The sequence below is a fragment of the Rattus rattus genome, chromosome X (genome assembly GCF_011064425.1).
Source record: "Rattus rattus isolate New Zealand chromosome X, Rrattus_CSIRO_v1, whole genome shotgun sequence".
Lineage (NCBI taxonomy): Eukaryota > Metazoa > Chordata > Mammalia > Rodentia > Muridae > Rattus > Rattus rattus.
The window spans coordinates 109,619,183-109,640,252 of record NC_046172.1 but is presented as its reverse complement, the minus strand read 5'-3'; the positions used below and the strand labels follow the sequence as shown (position 1 = coordinate 109,640,252).

At 43.7% G+C, this 21,070-nt stretch overlaps 1 protein-coding gene across 1 annotated transcript; it reads right to left on the bottom strand.

Moving 5' to 3' along the window:
* Positions 1-9,931: 9,931 nt before the first annotated feature.
* On the bottom strand, positions 9,932-11,213 carry Gpr119 (G protein-coupled receptor 119). Its single transcript, XM_032889647.1, has one exon. It carries the CDS (start codon positions 11,062-11,064, stop codon positions 10,057-10,059), a length of 1,008 nt encoding a protein of 335 aa, XP_032745538.1. The 5' UTR covers positions 11,065-11,213; the 3' UTR covers positions 9,932-10,056.
* Between the last annotated feature and the right edge of the window lie 9,857 nt (positions 11,214-21,070).

Below are 21,070 nucleotides of genomic sequence, written 5' to 3'. Positions count from 1 at the left end.
TTAAGTACTGCCTGTAATACTGATGACTTCCGGATGTACATCTCCAGCCCATGTCTTTCCCCTGACCTGAGGACTTTTTTTATGTATGTGTGCTGTTATCTATTCCACATCTCTAATGAGAGGGAGAGGGGAAGGGGGAGGGAGAGGGGGAGGGGGAGAGGAAAGAAAGAGGGAGGGGTAGGAATAGAGGGGGATCGGGAGACTTCAGTGATTTATCATATGCCAGATAACTGTTGTAAATATAGTGTATTTATAAAACCAAGTCCTTAAAACCCCCTTGGAGGCAGGTCTCATTTTTTTTCCTATGATGTGGACCTCAGGATTTTTTACAATAGAAATTGAAAATAGGATAGTGAAGAACTTGGCCCATGGAAAGTAGCAGTGCCAGGATGTTAAGCAAGGTCTGGCTCATGAGCCCATGCTTATTATCACTATTACCTTGTTAGGAGTCACTCAAAGTTTATAGCAGGTGGGCACTAAAAAGAATCTGATTCCATTAATTCCCCGATACTTACAGCACCATGCGAGAGAAGGAGGTCAGTAGATTTTTGTGATTCGTTACTCTTTGACACTTAACTGTGATACTGGATCTTGATTGCTTTCTCAGAGACTGTGACTATTGTCTATGTAATTTCCCCATTATTTTTCCACTTTCTACGACTTCCCTTTGTTGGTCTCTCTTCTATTACCTGTCCCTTCTTCCTCCAGTCTAAGCCAGCACAACTCACAGTGAGCAACACTGCAGGGTTCAGAAAGATATTTGGAATGTGGAGTTATTAGTATAGATCCACTTTGAAAATTTTAATTTGGACACGGGGCTAGACATCTAGCCCTCTCTTCCAATGTAAAGTTATATTTTGTCATAAACAAATTTATAGGACAAATGATTAAGTACCTGATTATAAATAATTCTCTGTTCACTGAGATTTTAATCACTCCAGTTTCCTCTGGTAATATTTTACATATAAGCTAGAGTAAAGAGTTGCCTTCCTGAGGTCAGATGTGGTGGTGTACATCTTTAATTCAAGGAGGCAGAGGCAGATGCAGAGGCAGAGGCAGAGGCAGAGGCAGAGGGAGAGGCAGAGGCAGAGAGGCAGAGAGGCAGAGAGGCAGAGGAGGCAGAGAGGCAGGAGAGAGAGAGGGAGAGAGACAGAGAGAGAGAGAGAGAGAGAGAGGGAGAGAGAGAGAGAGAGAGAGAGAGAGGGAGAGAGAGAGAGAGAGAGAGGCAGAGAGGCAGAGAGGCAGAGAGACAGAGAGGCAGAGAGTCATAGGCAGAGGCAGAGAGGCAGAGAGTCATAGGCAGAGGCATAGAGACAGAGAAAGAGGCAGAGGCAGAGAAGCAGAGGCAGAGAGGCAGAGAGGCAAAGGCAGGGGCAGAGAGGCAGAGGCAGAGCAGAGGCAGAGAGGCAGAGAGAGGGCAGACAGAGGCAGAGGGGCAGAGAGGCAGAGGACAGAGGCAGAGAGGCAGAGGCTGACTGATAGTTAGAGGCCAGCCTGATCTACACCTGTCTCTTATACACATCTAGATGTGTATAAGAGACAGCAGAGAGGCAGAGAGGCAGAGGTAGAGGCAGAGGCAGAGAGGCAGAGAGGCAGAGAGGCAGAGGCAGAGGAGGCAGAGAGGCAGAGAGATAGAGGCAGAGGCAGAGAGAGGCAGAGAGGCAGAGGCAGAGAGGCAGAGGCAGAGGTAGAGAGGCAGAGTGACAGAGAGGCAGAGGAAGAGGCAGAGGCAGAGAGAGAGAACGAGGAAGAGGCAAAGCAAGAGGGGGAGGTGGAGTCAGAGGCAGAGGCAGAGAGGCAGAGGCAGGCAGAGGCAGGGAGAGGCAGGAGGCAGGGAGGGCAGAGGGGCAGGGGAGGCAGGAGGGCAGGAGGCAGGGGAGGCAGAGGTAGAGGCAGCAGGCAGAGGCAGAGGGCAGGGGTGAGCAGAGAGGTAGAGAGGTGGCAGGTAGCGGAGGAGAGAGGCAGAGGTAGAGGGAAGAGGCCAGGAGGAAGAGGCAGAGAGAGGCAGAGGGGAGGCCAGGAGAGGCCCAGGGGCAGAGAGGGGCAGTCCGAGGCAGAGAGGCAGAGGCACAGGCAGAGGTAGAAAGACAGAGAAGCAGAGGCAGCGGTAGAGAGAGAGAGAGGCAGAGGCAGAGGTAGAGAGACAGAGAAGCAGAGGCAGAGGTAGAGGCAGCGAAGGAGGCAGAGGCAGAGGCAGAGGTAGAGAGCAGAGGCAGACAGAGAGGCAGAGAGCAGAGGCAGAGGCAGAGAGGCAGAGAGGCAGAGGCACAGAGGGCGGGAGCCCAGGTGGGGGGCAGGGGCAGAGGGCAGGAGGGGTAGGGGCAGGGAGGCAGAGGGGCAGGCGGGGCCGAGGAGGAGAGAGGCAGAGGGGCAGACGGAGGCAGAGAGGAGGCGAGGGCAGAGGTGGGGAGGAGGGCAGAGGGGAGGGCAGGCCAGAGGAGGCCCGGAGGCAGGAGGGGAGCAGGAGGCAGAGGCAGAGGAGGCAGGGGTAGAGGCAGAGGCGGAGGCGGAGGCAGAGGCAGAGAGGCAGAGGGGGCCCCGGAGGCAGGGCAGAGGTAGGTGCCCAGGCCAGGAGGCAGAGGCAGGGAGGCCAGAGGCAGAGAGGCAGAGGGGTAGAGGAGAGGGCAGAGGCAGAGAGGCAGGAGAGGCAGGGGGCAGGAGGCAGGAGGCAGGAGGGCAGGGCAGAGGGCAGGGCGGGAGGCAGAGGCCAGAGGCAGAGGCAGAGGGAGAGGGAGGGGAGAGAGAGAGGCAGAGGGAGAGGCAGAGGCAGAGGGAGAGGCAGAGGAGAGAGAGGCAGAGAGGCAGAGGCAGAGGCAGAGAGGCAGAGGCAGAGGCAGAGGCAGAGGCAGGCAGAGAGGCAGAGAGACAGAGAGACAGAGGCAGAGGGGAGAGGCAGAGGCAGAGGCAGAGGCAGAGGCAGAGGCAGAGGCAGAGGAGGCAGAGGCAGAGACAGAGGCAGAGGCAGAGGCAGAGGCAGAGAGGCAGAGGCAGAGGCAGGCAGAGAGGCAGAGGCAGAGGCAGAGAGGGTTACAAACAAAAAGTTGCCTTTCAGGAGCTCAGAATTTAAGAGCACTTGCAGCTCTTGCAGAATGTGCAGATCCAGTTCCTAGTATTTGTGCAGCAGCTCACAACTGTAACTTCAGCTCCAAGAGATCCAGAACCTACTTTTGGCCTCTGCAGGTACCAGGCACGCATGCAAAACACCTACATATACACAGGCAAAAAGGCCATATGCATCAAAACAAATCTTTTAAAAGGTTCACTGTCCTTAATAAAAAAGTATGTAATTAATGACTTCCCCATCAGAACTGTAATAATCATTTCTAGTTTTAGTCTAAAGGGTACTTCTCTTTATTCACTATCTCAGCATCAGACTCCTGTTGGTTGGGCCATGTCTTACTCATTCTAAATGTTTTATGATGCATCTGTGTTCCTCCCACTTAGTAAGAAAAAAGTTTAATGTCACTGTAATAAGATTATGAGGGAACCTGGTGCTCAAAACTTTGAGGGATAAAGAACCAGTTATTCTGAATCAGTTTTTCACACTTGAAATAATCTCGTAGCCATTCAGCCATAATTTATTGGTTTTTTGCATCTCACCCCTTCCTGAAGTCATCCCAAGCTGAGAGGATAGTCAATTGCCTTTCTGTGTGAAGTGCTTTCACATCTGTTGACTGTGTCAGTGAACACATTATAAAAATTCATTTAACAGTTTTGTAAGGCCTTTTACAGGACCTGAGACAGCGCTGTCTCGGTGTATTTATCAGCTCTGTCGTGCCTTAATGTCAACACAATTGAGACAGAACTGGGACCGATACCCAGTTATTATGGTGAATGGGAAATGGGATTAAATCATGGAATCGTCAGGCAGCATATATCAAAAAGGAACAAACATATGTGGAATTTCCTCAGGCTTTCCTTCCTCTTGCTTGATCTTACTTCCTCCAGCACTCAGGAGCAAATGAATCCTGCCTGTCCCACTGTAATGGAGCAGAGTTTTAAAAAATTGGGGGTGCTTTGTGAAAACACACTTAAAGCCTTAGCAGCTGCATTGGTCGTTTCTAGGCTTCCTCATGAGAGGGCTGCTTGAGCGGAGCAACTGAGTGTGACCTGACGGCTTGTAAATGTAGGAAACATCTGGCTGGAGAGCATGTTAAACTCCCATGCACCTTATCCTGCCTGCCTGACCCAGCAGTCAGCGCACATCTTTCCTATTCAGTAAGACTTTCAGAGGACTACAGCTTATCTTCAACATAAAGAACTACCTCCTAGATCTGTGTGTAAATGCTTGGCTCTCACTCCTGTTTAGTAGTTTGTGATACTATACAAAGATAGCTTCAGAAAAATTTGACTGGCAATGTTGAAATCGATACCTGAATATCACACTTTGCTGTATTGATGGAATTACATGGTAAAGGGCATTCTTAGACTACTGTGTTCTGTAGTCCAGCTTTCTGAATTGATTAAGCATCTTGATAAGCACGCTTTATCAAAAATTTCCCTTTGTTAAAGCAGACATAAAGTAAACCAAGTTTTCTTGGAATGTCTTATGTTTCAGCAACTTGTGGGCTTTTATTTCCTTGAGATAGTCATGTCAGGGCTGCATGGTCACGTGCAGTTTAGAAATGATGTCCCTTAGTAGCTAACTCAAGGAAACGCAGCCTAAATCTATTTTGTTCTTGTTCTTGTTGTTTTTGAGACAAGGTCTCTATATAGTCCTAGTTGTCCTGGAGTTCACTATGTAGACTAGGCTGGCCTCAAACTCTTCCCCTGCCTCCCTAGTGCTGGGATTAAAGGTGTGTGCCACACACACACACACACACACAGCCTGAATCTAAATTCTTATCAAGACATAACAATTGTTTATTTAATAGTGCTGCTTTGAAGACTGTCTCCTGCAGTGATTGAAGAGAGGCACATTAGAGATTTATGCAAAGGTTATTTATGCTGATATAACAAATACTAAACCTGGGCACAACTATAGGAAGTGATTAAAATAGTACATATTCAGTTGTTGAAAATATACATACAGCTATTATGGTATACTTTTGAAGAAGACACAGTGACATAGGAATATATGCATAATATAATATAAAGTGTAAAAAAAAGATGGAGAATGAAAGCGGCCATCTCCGGAGGGTATAATTATAAGTACCTAAATTATTTCCAAAACTTTCTAAAACGAGTAAAAGTTTTAATAAGGAGAAGGGAGAATAAATATCTTTCATACATCAGTGTGCACCTCTAAAAGAAATCGCAGCGAAGATGCCATGGTGCAGCACCTCCCTCTGAAATGTTTGGGGGAGAGACAGGAGGAGAGACATGGTTAATGAATGAGAGTTCAGTTCTGTAGGTGTCACCACTGTGTTAGCAAATGAGAATTCCTAGAAAGGGGATGTTCCCATGGCTCAGCAGCCTTTGAGGGAACAGTAAGGAAGGCACTGAAGTTATCCTTCAGTTTTGACTGACAAGAGGAGTTGCAGTCTGTCCTGGATTGGATCGCTGTTTTTACTGTGCACGTGTTGACATCTTCTTTCTTCTTATCCCCTGCATGTCCTCAGAGGATCACTCATGTTTGCTCGTTTCAGTGGTATCTGCTCAGTTTGGCCAGTTACCAAACTTGCTGAGAATGAAATCAAGCTTGTGACATTAATTATCCTCTGAGTCTGTTAATACTTCATCTAAGGAGAAGCTATCCCAAGGGTGGTTCTGGCTGGCTGACTCCTAGAGATGAACTGAATGGTCATGCAAGAGTGTTGGCAGGTTAGGGCAACCTCCTTTTACCAGCTGTAAAACATTCAAAGCACATCATACAGAAGGGTACGTGATTTCATGTTCTGGAGAGAAGTCCTGAAGCTGAAACAGAAATGTGATATGCATTGGTTGGGTTTCTCAAGGATTTAATATGAAACTTGATCGTAAGACAATTTTTCCAACAAATTTACAGTAAGCTGCTCTTGGAAACTGAAGATAACTGATAATTCTATATTGATTAGGCCAGTGTCTTAATATCTTTTGGATGTTTTGATCACTTGCTGAATAGAATCTGCCTTCTTTGTAAGTCTGTGGGATACCATTGGCTGTGTGAATAAAGTCTTTTTCCTCTTCTCCGTGAAGGAGCCTTCATCAAAGGAAGCCATTAGCTTTTGCATAGCATTTTGTATCTCTGGTCTGGGAACCTTATTTAACATAATGTACCTAATCGCAGTCACTTTGAAACCCTAGTGTGTAATACTACAGCCTTGTTGATATCTTGCTCTGCCTTGATGCTGCTAAGATAATACATTTATTGCGTGTTTTTTTATACCTCGAATCTTTTATTTGGGAGGATTTAATTTATTTTTATTTCATTTTATTTATATGAGTGCTTGCCAGAATGTAAGCCTGTGTATCACATGTGTACAGTGTCTGTGCATCACATGTGTACAGTGTCTGTGTATCACATGTATACAGTGTCTGTAGAGGCCAGAAAAGGGTGTCAGATCTCGTGGAGCTAGAGTTACACTCATGAGTTACCACATGGATGCTCTCCTCTCTAGCCCCTCTTCCTGAATATTTTTTATTTTTATTTTTATTATTTTTTTTTTTATTTTTTGGTTGTTTTGAGACAGAGTCTCTCTCTATAACCCTGGTTGTCCTGAAATTCACTATGTAGACCAGACTGACCTTGAACTCCTGCATATATTTCAAAACATTATTTTATATGTATTTGTGTAGGCCTGCATGTATGCTGAGAACCATGTACATGTGCATACAGAGACCAGAAGAGGGTGTCAGATCCCCCAAAACTGGAGTTACAGCAGGACATTGTTAGTCAACATGTGGGTACTAGGAAACAAAACTAGGTCCTCTAAAAGAACAAGTGATCTTTTTTTTTTTTTTTTTGGAGCTGGGGACCGAACCCAGGGCCTTGTGCTTGCTAGGCAAGCGCTCTACCACTGAGCTAAATCCCCAACCCCTAGAACAAGTGATCTTAACCATTGAGTCATTCCTCTAGACCTGTACACTGCATCTTATCCCTTATTTAAAATAAAGCTTATTTATTGGGTGAAGGTTTCACAGTTCTGAGCCAAATTGCCCTTGCCTTGGAGATCATAATATCTGAATATGATGGGTTCCCTTAAACGTTTCACCTACATGTTTCATTCTTTAGAATTTTCTTGAATGGAAGAAAACTAACCATGTCTTGTAGTTTACTAGGCATCTTCACGAACATATCTGAGTTGATTCTCACTGTAGTTACATGGGTTAATCTGATTACCCCAGTTCAACAGGAGTTTTGTTTTAATTGGAACAAGTGGGGCTGGAGAGTTGACTCAGTTGTTAAGAGCACTTGTTCTTGCTAAAGGATTCGGGTTCCTTTTCTAGTACCCTTATGAAGGATTACCGCTTCCTTGTGCACCAGACACACATGTGGTGCACAGACATACAAAGAGTCAAAACACTCATACATGCAAAACAATAAAAATAAGTCTAGAAAAGTAAAAGATAAATAATTAAAAAAAAAGAATTACTGAGTGAATCCCAATTGAACACTTAATCTGTGATTTCTCAGCTGCAGTGCTGCCTCACAGAGGTTGCAGGGTTCTTACACTGGAGCTAATCCTTCATGCATCACCTAGCTTCCCCTTAGCCCCTGCTTTTCTCTTATGGCTTTAAAACACCTTTACATTTTAGTTTCTGGTTGAAAAATAAGTGTATATGTATGAAGTACAACATAATGCTTTAATATGTTTATAATATGGAATGATTAAATCAGGTTAATTAAATAATTCTGTCCCACATAACTTATATTACCTTAGCAAGATCTCTCTTTTCCACCAAAGCCAAGAATTAAGCTGTGAACACCAACAGAGAGGGAATTGCGTTGAGCCTGTTTTCAATCTTACCCGAAATCCACTTTTTATTTGTATTTTGTTAGTTTACAGTAACTCGGACCAACCATTACTTGATGGTGGCTTTGTACTTGGAGTCTCATTGGATTCTCTAATCCATTCAAGAAGCAAAAACTTCCTTAGGTGTAGGAAGATAAAATGTGCTGCAGTGAAAGCAAGCCCTGTCCTCCTGAGGCAGTGCACCTTACACAAGCAGGGTTGATGTGTATGGTATAGACCAGCAGGAACCAGGTTCATACTTAAATTGAGGATGAAGATAGGGTATCACATAGAATAGCAAAGAAGTCATCATGATCCTCTGAGTGGCGGATGCAAGAAAGTTGAGAGTTAAGACTAAAGGAGAATTAAGAAAAATCAATTGATAAACATCATGTTGTGATGACATCCTGTGGAGAGGAGGATGGCTTCCGAATAGTATTTCAGATTCGAAAGAAGAATTCCGATAGTGTCTCGGAATAAGCATTTGCATTTGTTCACATGAATCCATCCTCTTAAAGGTAGTGAGGGAATAGCATTTCGGGGTGTTTAAAGTCTGAATCAAAGAAGGATCAATCCACAGTTCTCCTTTCTTTCCTCCCTCTGTTTGTTATCATCTGTCTTTCTGGGAGGTCATTAAACTCGGCGTTCTGAGAGTCAGACTCTAGTAATCCATGGTGGAGAGCAGGAGGATAGGGAAGGAGAGGGAAGCAGAGCAAGGAAAAGCACGGTTCCTGAGTTCCTGGATGCCCCCCGTCCCAATTTTGCCCTGAGTATCACTGCCTGGAGTGCCCTGAGAGAAGCATGGACATTTGCTAGGGGTGGGGCACTGAAGATGGACGGAACCCAGGATCTGATATGTTCGAGGCCAGTGTACTACATCTTCAGCCTTCAACACTGCCGTTTTCTATACTATTCAGAAACAAAACAGACGAGCTAGTTTCCTGTGCAATTATTAGTGGCTCCTTACATGATTGAGTCTCTAAGGAAAACACACATTTCAGAACGAATTCAATGAAAAACGTAGTTCTGAGGAGCAACGTGGGTTCACGCTGGAGAGCGTAGCAGTGCCTACCTTTGTTCCTACCTTCTTTCTCTCTTCCTTCCCTTTCAGTGTCTCAATTTGGGGTTGTGTACTGTCATCAGCAAGTAGCTGTAAAGTGACATAGGAGGCAACAGGGGGCAAGGTGACCCAGAGAGTTATAAAGGTGGTGCATGGGGTATGCTAACAACAGAAATGATCACTAGAGAGGGGATTTACTAAAGAAACATTGTTTGGAGCCCCATGATGACAGACAGACATTGGCTTCTATAATCTAGGTTCCTGAATTCAGTGTGAACTTGCCATGTGTAACCTGTGATTTAAGTTAGAGATGGTAGGGACTCTGATGAGAGTGATTGCTGTAGTCAATCACCAAAATAAATACTTAAAAAGAACTGGATCGGTAGTGCTGTGCTGTCTAGTATGGGCCCTTTAACTACTTATGGCTCTTGAGCATTGAGGTGTCGTCAGTTTGAACTGAGATGTTCTGAAAGAGTAAAAATGCACACGTGATTTCAAAGACTTGGCATGAAAAATGTATAGTAAGTTTTGTATTGATTAAATGTTGAGTCAGTAATATTTTGAACTGCTAGGTTAAATAAAACATCAATATTAATGTTTAATGTGATAGGAATGTAACTCCGATTTGACCAGTATATACTGTACATTTGAAGTATCACATTGCACCCCATAGCTATATACAAGTAAAATAAGGATTTAGAAATCAAAGCTGAAACTAAAAACCCCTCAATTTTGCCTGTTTCTTAACATGTTTACTAGAACATTAAAATTGTGTTTGCACCTTACATTATATTTCTATTGGACAGTGTTGCTTTGATTTAATAAAAAATAGAGTCTGCTATACAAACACCCTTTCACTCTTTGAAGCGAGTATACCTGTACAGTAAATAGACCTATTTTCAAAGGACAAGAAAGGGTGGGGATTCGCAGGTACAGACACTGGTTAGAGATGAAAGTCAGGATCCAGCCTCATTTGCCCCATTCTGAAGGTGTAAGACATAGGAGGGTGGTCAATTTGCTAATGGAAGATCTGACATTTTGGGGGGTGTCATATGTTATCACCTAGCTGGGACCCAGAGTGGGGATGGGAAAGGCACTTGGAAACACCCCTTCCTTACCATCCTAGCCATCGAGCTCCGGCTGGCTGATAGTGACGATGTGATAGGAGCTTTCTCGGGTCCTCTGTGGACCACGATTCCTGGCCGAGAGAAGGAGGAAGATTGAAGTAAAGAACTTCTTCACTCCCAGGGCCATGTGGCAGAGCTGCTGCCGAACCTCCCTCTGCCAATAGGCATAGATGAGTGGGTTGAGCAGGGAGTTGCCAACTCCAAGGAGCCAGAGGTATTTTTCCAGCACTTGGTAGAGGCAGCATTTGTGGCAGGCCACCTGCACAATGCTAGTGATGAGAAACGGAGACCAGGACAGGGTGAAGCTCCCAATAAGGACAGATACAGTCCGGACAGCCTTGAAGTCATTGACAGGCCGTGGGGGCCGGCAAGCTCCAACCATGGCTCCTGCATGTTCCATCTTCCGGATCTGCTGGCTGTGCACAGAGGCGATCTTGAGCATGTCACAGTAGAAGAAGACAAAGAGGAGCACAGCTGGGAAGAAGCCAGCACAGGAGAGGGTCAGCACAAACCTTGGGTGAAACACAGCAAAGAAGGTGCAGGGCCCGTGGTAGGTGGTCTGTTGGAATATGGAGACTCCAAGTGGGAGGAAGCCGATAAGGTAAGATATCAACCACAGCCCTGCAATGCATCCTCCAGCTACAAGCCCATTCATGATCTGGAAGTAACGGAGGGGCTGCTTAATGGCCAGGTACCTGTCAAAGGCAATCAGCATGACCGTGAGGACAGAGGCGGCTGCAGAAGAAGTGACGAATGCCATCCGAAGGCTACACAAGGTCTTCTGTGTGTGCTGAGCAGAGCTGGAGAGCTGGTCCGTAACTAGCCCAGAAATAGCCACGCCAATCAAGGTATCAGCCACGGCCAGATTTAAGGTGAAGCAAAGGCCAACACCATCATTCTTGTAGATTGATAGCAGCATAGCCACAACCACCAGTGCATTAACGGCAATGATAAGGATGGTCAGGACAGCAAGGATCACTCCAAATGAGAAAGATGACTCCATGGTTCGAGGTAGCAGGACTTCCACTTATAAGGGCATGCTGGGTCTTGAGCTCAGATTCTCAGGACAGGATTAGATGTGCTCTGGTTCAGAGTCACAGCGCAGTTCTGGCCATTACCGGCAGACCAGTCTGGCAGCCTGCCATCTTTGGGTTCCTGATGTCATCAAGGCTTACTCATCCTCTCCTTGTCAGTCCTCAGCCTCCGGCTTTTCTAGCTTTCTGAAGGCAGCAATCTCAGAACAAATCTGTCCCCAGGCCCCGAGCTAGTCCCTCCCCTCTACCATCCAAGTTACTAGACAACTCCCAAGTACCTAGCACACACTGTCCATTGGGGCCCCTCCCTTCATTGATGCACCAAGGGCTATGAAGGGATAGGAACCTTTGTCAGGCTTTCTGTCTGACAGAAGATCTAATCGACTCTAATCATACTTTTCTCTCTCTGTAGCTGCATATTAAACTTTCATTTCTTCCTATGGGTCAAGTGCTAGATTAGTAACTGATCTCAGCTTAATTAAACATTTGCTTAATAAATAATTCTCAGTTACTATTATGATCGCTTTTAATCAAGCAAAAATGATCATAATCAGTGAAGTAAAGTGAGGCAGATATGCTATTTGAGGGGCACAGTATCCTTTCAGGGGTGTTCCCACACATTTAACCTATGCTTTTTTAATTCCCAGTATGGCAAAGTTCTCTCAAATAGGATGTACACCTTCCCTATTTCTTCTCCTTTGGATATCCACACATTGATTCAGAAGGTCAGTAAAGACAAGGCAAAAAATTCTTAATAGCTAGCATTTGGTCTAGAAGGGGGACAATTCCCTATCTCTGTTGTTTCATGGGTACAGTGGTTGGTAACTGTTTCCATACTGGTGGGTGGGTTATATCTGTGGTCAGTAAGGAATGGCTGGCAGCCTTGTAACTTTCATCCTGTAGACCCAGTATTATCTCTGAGGAAGAGGTGAGCTCAGCATTTGGCAGTGGAATTTTCCAGGGATAGGGCTCTTGGGAGTTAGGTCAAAGGGTGAGCCAGTTGCTAAAGCAGATGATGAGTACAGAGAGGCCAGCTGTGGAAGTCAGGCCACCTCAGGTTGTATATCCATTTACCCGGGGACATTATAACTAACCTTTTGCCTCCCTGCTGCTCTCATCTTGGATACCAAGAAGAGAGGGGTGGGAAGAAGAGTGGTTAGAAGCTGTTTACTCAATCCAGGTGAAAGCACAAATGGGAAAGGTTAGTGTTTTCAGTGAGAGAGTGCAGAGCAAGGTGCAGAGTAGGAGCAAATATCAGGATGTTTTGACAGTTGGAGAGGGCTTTGGGCAGATGTCTCTTCTACCAAGGCTCAGGAAAAAAACAAAACAAAAAAAAAACCTGTGTCAGGGGAGTCAATATTGTAATCTTTGTTAACTTCATTTAGGATGCTGATTTGAATCTGCCTTAATCCTATACCTGGACTTAATTTGTGGTTTTTGCTTCCACAGCTCTGACTTTATATGTAACGTTAACTTGAACCTTTGCAAGCTAATGTTCAAACTTGTGAGGACATCAGAATAACTTTGAAGGCTTTTTACAAGTCAGATTTTTGATTCAGTAGGTCTGAATGAGCCTTCAAATCTGTAAAGTTTTTTGAGACAGCATTTCATTTTTCCCAGGTTGGTCCTCAAAACTCACTTTGTAGCTGTGGGTGACCTTGAACTTTTAACTCTCCTGACACCTCCTCTATAATGTTCAGATTGCAGGTCTGTTATGTGCCACCAAATACAATCTGTGCAGTCCTGAGGACCAAATATGGATATCAGATACAAATTCCAGGCAAGCTGTCTCTTAACAGCTGCATCCCCAGCTCCTGAATAAGCATCTCTAAGTTTACAATCACTACTATTGCTGGCTAAAGAACTATATTAGAATACTAATATTTTCCTGAAACAGGGTCCAGTTCTGTAGCCTAGGCTGGCTTGGAACTTGGAGCAATCCTCCTGTCTCAGTCTTTGGCTGGGACTACAGTCATGGGCCACAATACCTGGCATTAGAGTGATGATTCAATTTTGTTTTTAGCCAGGATATGTAGCCCTGGCTAGCCTCAACTCATTATATAGACCAGGTTGGCCTTCCACTCACAGACTTCCATTTGACTCTGCCTCCCAGGTGCTGGCAATAAAGGCAAGCACTGCCACCCCCAGCTGTGCTTTGGAAGTACCTGTCAATTCCAAAAATATACTGTTATTTAGGCAACACACAAAAGGTAGTCTGGGATACGCATCTGGATTCATATAAGGCCATTCAGGTACTTAATTAGGACTGAGAACAACTGTTTAACAGACAAAACACAGGCTCCAGGATTAGAGCCTGGGGATCTATACTCCTGAGTTTGATTGACAGATGGCTTCATCTTTGTTTTTTTTAGCTTTTGTTATTTTCCCCCTATTTATTCTGGGGAAGATGCTCTCTATATCACAGGGTTGTGAGAATGGCAAAATGAAGGCTACATAAATTGTAAAAGGTTGCATGGGTGTTACTGTCCTTTAGTATCTGTTAGTTGTATTAACACAATGCGAACCAAAATGTACATCTGAGTGATACTAAAACATTGGTAATTAGGGCAGAAAAGACAAATATCACTTTTTTCTTTTATGTAGAATCTATCTTTAATATCTCTCTCTCTCTCTCTCTCTCTCTCTCTCTCATAGGTAAGAGAGGGGCTGAATAGGAGCAAAGTGCAGTGATGCACATGTCTGAAAATGCCACTATGCAATCCGTTATTTTGTATATCAAAAATTATTGATAGAAACAAATGAATGTGAAATACTAGTTAATGTGCACATTGGTGGTTGGCACATTTCCAATTCAAGCGTGGGTCAGAAACATCTGTATGGCCTGAGAGATCAGGAGAAATGCGCAGTTTCAGGCCTTGCACAGGACCCGAACCAGAGTCTGCACTTCAACAGCATCTCCAGCTGATCTCTGAACTTTTCCTTGTTTTCCTTTGGTCTCAGGTGACTGGTCATATTGGTTTCTTTTTGCTATTGTACCATAGTACCACACACTTGATTTATAATAAAACAAATCTGGGCTTGGAGAGATAGTTCAGCATTTTAAGATGGACTGTTGCTTTTTTAGGGGACTGGAGTTAGGTTCTCGGTATTAGTCTTGAGTGGTTCACAACTATCTGTAAGTCGAGCTCCAGGAGATTGAACACTGTCTTCTGGCCATCTTAGACACCTACACCTACACATGCATTCATACACATAACTGAAAGTGAAATCAACATTTAATAAAACAAATCCAATGTATTATCTTTTCAAGGACTGGAGATGTAGCTCAGTTGGTAGACCTCTAGCCTAGTGTGTGTTAAATCCTGGGTTAGGTCCCTGTACTCCATAAAACTGGAAGTGGTGGTACTTGCCTTTAAGCCTAGCTCTTGAGAAGTAGAGGCAGGAGGACCAGAAGTTCAAGGTCATCCTTGGTCACGTAGTAAGTTCAAGGTCAGCCTGGGCTACATGAGATCCTGTCTCCAAAATAACAGCAGCAAAGCAACTCACAAATCGCTTCTTTTCTCACAGCCAGAAGTCTGGGTTGGGTCTTTACAGGGCTAAAATCAAGGTGTCAGGATGTGTTTCTTCTGTAGGTGCTTACTGCTTTAGTTGGCTATGTGAACCTGGAAGAGTTGGGCCTAAAAACAAACTGGACTAAACTCGTGCAAAAGGCAGCTTTATTCAGAGCATTGGACAATTTATACTCTGACGTTAAGAATCACATGAGTAAAGTATGCAAGCACACCGGCAGTCACATGTGGCCAAACCATGCTTTTCCACAGTGCCATATGAATAACAAGTGAACTCACTCCCGTTTGATATACCTAGGAGGAGCGTGAAAACACATTCCAAGAACAATTCTATGTTTTGAAGAAACTGACATCACAAGACTCATGTTTTCTTGTTGTTTTCTCACAGGTCCTCAAAATTTTCATATGACTCCATTCATAGACTATGTTCTGACAAGTTGAGTCTGGGGGGATCTGTTTCTTTGCCCATTTAGCTTCTAGAAGCTCCCCTTTTTCTTTTGCTCTAAGACATATCACTCAGACTTCTGCTTCCATAGTCATATCTTCTCTGACTTTAACTTTCTTTGTCTTCCTTAGACTGACCATTTTTTATATTGGAGCTCTCTAGACCAGTGGTTCTCAACCTGTGGGTTGTGACCAGTTGGTGGTTGAACAACCCTTTTGTGTATCAGATATCCTGCATATCAGATATTTACAATTTGTAACAGCAGCAAAATTACAGTTATAAAGTAGAAATGAAAATAATTTTATGGTTGGGGGGGTCACCACAACATGAGGAACTGTATTAAAGGGTTAAAACATTAGGAAGGTTGAGAAACCACGACTCCAGACAAACCAAGATAATCTTTCATGTCGAGATCTTTAATTTGGTTTGCAGGTGACATGTACCAGGGCAGCAGCTGCCGCTAAACCCCAAGCGGGGCCATCTCTACTTACTCATGCTATAAAAGCACTTTATTAATGAGAGGGCTGTGGCTAGCCCTTAACAATTTTGCTACTCTTGAGTAAGATGAGGGCTCTTGGGGGTTCGTGGAGTGTCTATAAAGCAAACATAGTGAGGTTGAGTAAGACCTTGGTCAAACTATTTCACAACCAGGATATCAAACGGTGGTGATTGTGAGATGTCACTAAAGATGTGATATAGCAGTTCATCCAGTCTGCAGACATAGTACCCAAGAGTAGTTTATTATTATTATTATTATTATTATTATTATTATTATCATTGTTGTTTGTGGTGGTGGTGGATGTTTTAAATAGAAATGGTAGTGGAAGAGAAGGCAAGTGGTTTTTTCTCTTTCTTTCTTACTTACTTTCTTTCTTTCTTTCTTTTTTTTGAGAAGGTAAGTTTTAAGAGAGCCTGCTGTCATACCCAGACTTTTAAAAGAAAAGTTCTAGGATAGTAGTCAGAATAAGCTACACCTAGCTTCCTATGATGCCTTAACCAGTCACTACTTTCCATGATTCAGCACCATCTTGTTCAAGAACAAAGGTAGTAGTGATATTTAGTATCTCCCTGGTGTATATGTTAGTATGAAATAGTATTCAGCAATGTGAAAAAAACTGGATGTACTTGTATGTATTGTTATAGACATCCAAGACACATTTTTGCTTGACATATTAGTTCACATCAGTATGTAAAGCCTAGATCCATTTATGAAAAAGCCTCCAGAACACAAAGTGAAGATGCATATGAAGGTACAAAATGCACGAATGAAGTATGATAGCTTTGAGGAGGAGTCAAGTAGGATTGGTGGGAACTGAAAAAAAAGATTTAAATTTTATTGTGTAGGGGGGCTTGCATATGGTGTCAACCAACAACTTGTGGGAGGCAGCTTTTATTCCAACATGTGTGTTTTGGGGATTGAACACAAGTTGTTAGGTGTGGTGACAGGAGTCACCTCCAAACTTCCGTCAAGGTCAATCTATATACACTATGTGACACAGGCTCACACACATGGCATTTATTTGTTTCTGTTGTTCTTTCCTATCTGTGCTATAGTTGTAGAGAGAAATATTTGTGGATTGGGGACAATGGCATAGCAAGACAGGGTGAGAGAAGGCTTTAGTCCTTTCTTGGAGTAGGAGGCAGTTTGAAAAAATAGCCTCAGGCCCCTAAGGTATTTAAGATAGCTTATAACTATCTTAGATATATACCTGTTGACATTTATGGGTTCTTTATTGCCAGATACAGTGATAAATTTAGAATAAGAAGCTTCACTTTATCCTTAAAATGTGTTTGAAAGGTAAGTACCAGTAATCGGCTCCTCGGCTGTGAAGGAATTGAAGCACATGGAGAGAGTAAAGTGCTTACCCAAGGCTGTAATTAGTAATCAAGAGGTATTATACAACTGCAGACTGGTCAGCAGCTTGCATGGGACCTGTGGACAGGCATCTAGCATTTGTCTTTTCTCACATCAACCAGAAAGTTTGGGTATTGTCCCCTTCTTCTTGGCAGTTTGTTCCTCTGTGCCTTTGCAACTGACCTACAAGCTAAGGAATCGCTTTCATGCTTTGGGGTTTTTCAAAGGTGGCTTGGCCAAAATAAGAACAAATGGAAGCCATTCTTTGTTTATAAAGCCCAGTAACCTTGGAAAAATGAAGACCATTTTCTTCTGAGCCCAAAGAAACACAGATGTGGGCTCATGTACACCATGTAACTTCTTCCTGGTTAACAGTCTTGCTTGTCACCTCCATTACTTAGCATTGTATTCATTACTGTTCCCATCATTGTGACAAAATAGTTGACAAGAAGCAACCTAAGGGAGGAAGCATTTACTCTGGCTCCCAATTGGATTGGATACAGCCCACCATGGAGACCAATACCTCTGTGGTGGCAGGAGCAAGAAGTAGCTTGCTTACATCTTGGTTGGCCAGAAAATTGACAGGTTGGGGCTGGAAATGAGACTGAGCTGTAACGCAATGTCTGTTCCCCAGTGATCCACTTCCTCTAGCAGCACCACTTCCTAAAGATGTCACAAGTTTCCAAATTAGCCATCCACTGAGGACTAAGTTTTCAAACATTAGAAAGCCTGTGGGGATTTTTTTCCATCCAAACTGTTACCTTTCCTCTTTCCTATTGTAGCTTTCTCACACTGTTTCCCTATGCCAACACCCACCATACCTGCTAATGTAATGAATGTATCTTCTGTACTACTCTGCTATGTAAAGAGCTTTTCCCATATTCAGTCAAAACATGTGAATGAGGGACTATTCACAATACCTGCTAATACACGAAGGAAGTGATGCTTGGATCCTACCTAAGGTTACTCAGGTAGGAAAGGGAGGTAGATTTGCAACTAGAATGTGGTCTTCTTTGCCCCTGGTTAAATGATCCTGCTGCTTCATTTTTATATTTTATTAATTTTTAAATTTGTATGTATATGGGTGTTTTGCCTGCATGTTGTTCTGTGCACTACTTGCATACCTGGTGCTCATAGAGTCCAGAAGATGGCATCATATTCCCCAGAACTGGAGTTATACATGGTTGTGAGTGCTAGGGATCAACCCTGCAACCTCTGGAAGAGCAGTCCATTCTCTTAACTGCCTAGCCTTTTCTCCTGCCTCTCCTGTAGCTCAAGAACCAGAACCTAGCATAAGCAAAAGGCTTTGAGAGCACATCACCAGGCATTCCTTTTTGAGACAAGCCCAAGCTGTCCTCAAACTCATTATCTCCTGAGTGCAGGGATTAGAGATACACATCACTGTGTCTGGCTGGTGTTCATGTTATAATCCCTGAAATCTATAAACGTGCTGCTTTACATGGAAATAGCTACTTTGGAGATAAGAATGAGCTAAGGATCTTGATAATATCTAAAAATATTATTACAAGTGTCTATAAGAGGGAGTCAGGTGATCAGAGTGAACAATATTGGCAGTGTGACAAGAGCCAGCAGTGATGCGAGGAACAGACCGTCAAAAAGAACTGCAGTCAAGTCGGCCTTCTCTTTCAGAGTTTGCAGAAGGAACCAGAGCTGATGACACTCTGATGTTAGCTCAGGCAAATTCACTTTGGAATTCTGGCTTCAAGAATGGAAAGAAATGGTTTTAAAGGAGCACATGGAGAGGGCAATAGAATTCATGAATGATGAAAGTGGAAAGAGGACTATTGACTGAAGAAGGGTACGAGAGAGAGGGAGGATCAGCCCAGACAAAGCATGTATGAGAATGCCATAATTAGTCTTGTATTTTGCATGTTAGATAAAAATAAACAGAGACTAGGGAGATGGCTCAGTCAATGGAATGGCTTGCTGTGTAAGCGTGGGAACCTGAGTTGTGATTTCTAGTGTCCTGATAAAAACCCTGGCATGGAGTTCATGATATTAGGATGCAGGAATGCTCCCCATCCTAACACTGGGGAGGCAGAAGTAGAAGGATCCCTGGAGTCTGCTAGCCAAATGGGCAAGCTCTAGATTCAGGGAAAGATCTTGTTTGAAAAACAATTCTTAGAGATACCCAGGATCAACTTCTTGTCTCCACACATGTGTGTGGGTACACACACATATGCACACATACATGAATATATATACATAACACATATACAAAATAAATAGACACCGATCAACAGGTACCAAGACAAAAAAACAATCGAATGGAAATAAGTCTGTCATTTTGAGCCACAAAGTTTACAATAAGTTATTATTGCGATAATAGGAAACTTAGGCATGAGGTTAAAGGATTAACATGAGGAGAAAAAAAGCTGGTCCCTGTTTATATTGCTTTTTGGTAGTGGCAATTGCCCGTGAAGCATTTGTCTGCCAAAGTACGAAACGGGTCCTCAGAAGCACTGCAGGCAGGAGGCACCAAGGTGCCAGTAACTAAGAACATCCAGCAGAGGGCACTATGCATGGATAAAACAAAGGAAAGGTGTCTAAAGGAAATCGATGCAGTTCAGCAATTCTGGGTTGCTCCAACTGTGCCGCGTCTTAGCTGTTGCTTTCATAGAAGCTGCAGTCTGTTAAGTATAAACAATTTTTGGTACTTAGAACTTAGTACTGTGTTTCGTGAGTACTTTTCTGTCTCTCTGTTTCTGTCTCTCTGTCTCTTTGACCTCTCTCTCTCTCTCTCTCTCTCTCTCTCTCTCTCTCTCTCTCTCTCTCTCTCTCTCTCTCTCTCTCTCTCTCTCTGTCATTGGCTTGAAGCATACTTGACTGGCTGGCCAGTGAGCCACAGGGATCCTCTCATCTTAGCAGTACTGGGTGGGATTACAAGCCCTAGAATTTTTTTGTAGGTTCTGGGGACTGAGCTCAGGTTTCTCATGCTTTTAAGGCAAACACTTTAGCCATTGAACTATCTCCCTTTTTTTTTTTTTTTTTTTTTCCGGAGCTGAGGACCGACCCCAGGGCCTTGCGCTTGCTAGGCAAGCACTCTACCACTGAGCTAAATCCCCACCCCCTGTTTTTCTTCTTTTAAAACTTATCTTTGGGGCTGGAGAGATGACTCAGAGGTTAAGAGCACTGGCTACTCTTTAAGAGACCCCAGGTTTGGGTCCCAGTATCCACATGGCAGCTCACAACTATTTGTGATTCTAAATTCAGGAGATCCAATGCCATCTTTTGGCTTCCATGGGCCTGTCTCTCTGTCATATATGGTGCATATACATGATGTATATACACAGTGCACATACACGGTGCACACCCATTCATCCATACATACACATAAAAATAAAAATATATTTAAAGAACCCATTTCCTTATTTATATCATTGGGACAAGTAAGTTGAAATGTTCCCCTCCACTGCAGCTAGGTAATACGGCACACACATTTTTAGTTAATGACTATAATGAGGTGTAGTCAGGGGACAAAGTATATTTAGCTAATCCTTCTTGTTTTTTCTCCAATTGAGAGAGTGTCTTTAAGAAGGACTTTAATGGGAAGAGAAGCCCTTGGTCCTGTCAAGACTGGACCCCCCCTCCAGTGCAGGGGAATGTCAAGGGAGGAAGGGGGTGGCTGGGGGGGACACCCTTATAGAAGAAGAGGAGGGGGATGGGATAGGGGGCTTATGTCCAGGAAACCGGGAAAGGGAATAACATTTGAAATGTAATAAAAAATCCAATAAAATAAAGGACTTTATATAGTACCTCTATATAGTACGTTTATATAGTACCTCTCCAAACTCCAACTTTTATCTAAGGGAATAAGATTAGAGGACTGGTAGGAGATTGGCAAGTTTGAGGCCAACCTGGGCTATAGAGTTTCAGGCTAGTGTTGGTAACAGCAAATCAGTCTGAGAGAGAGAAGGGGAGCAGGGGTTAGCTTATTCCAGGTTTGCCAAACCTCAGATTCTAGGTTTTAACTACACCTCTTCATCTTTCTGGAATGTAAGATGCTGACCAGACACAGAATGAAAACTGTGTTCTATGGCTCTGAAAACCTGGGCCTAGGCTTTTGGTTTTCATGAATAATCATTGCAAGTTGAGCCATGACAGACTGCCTTGCACAACTTTCT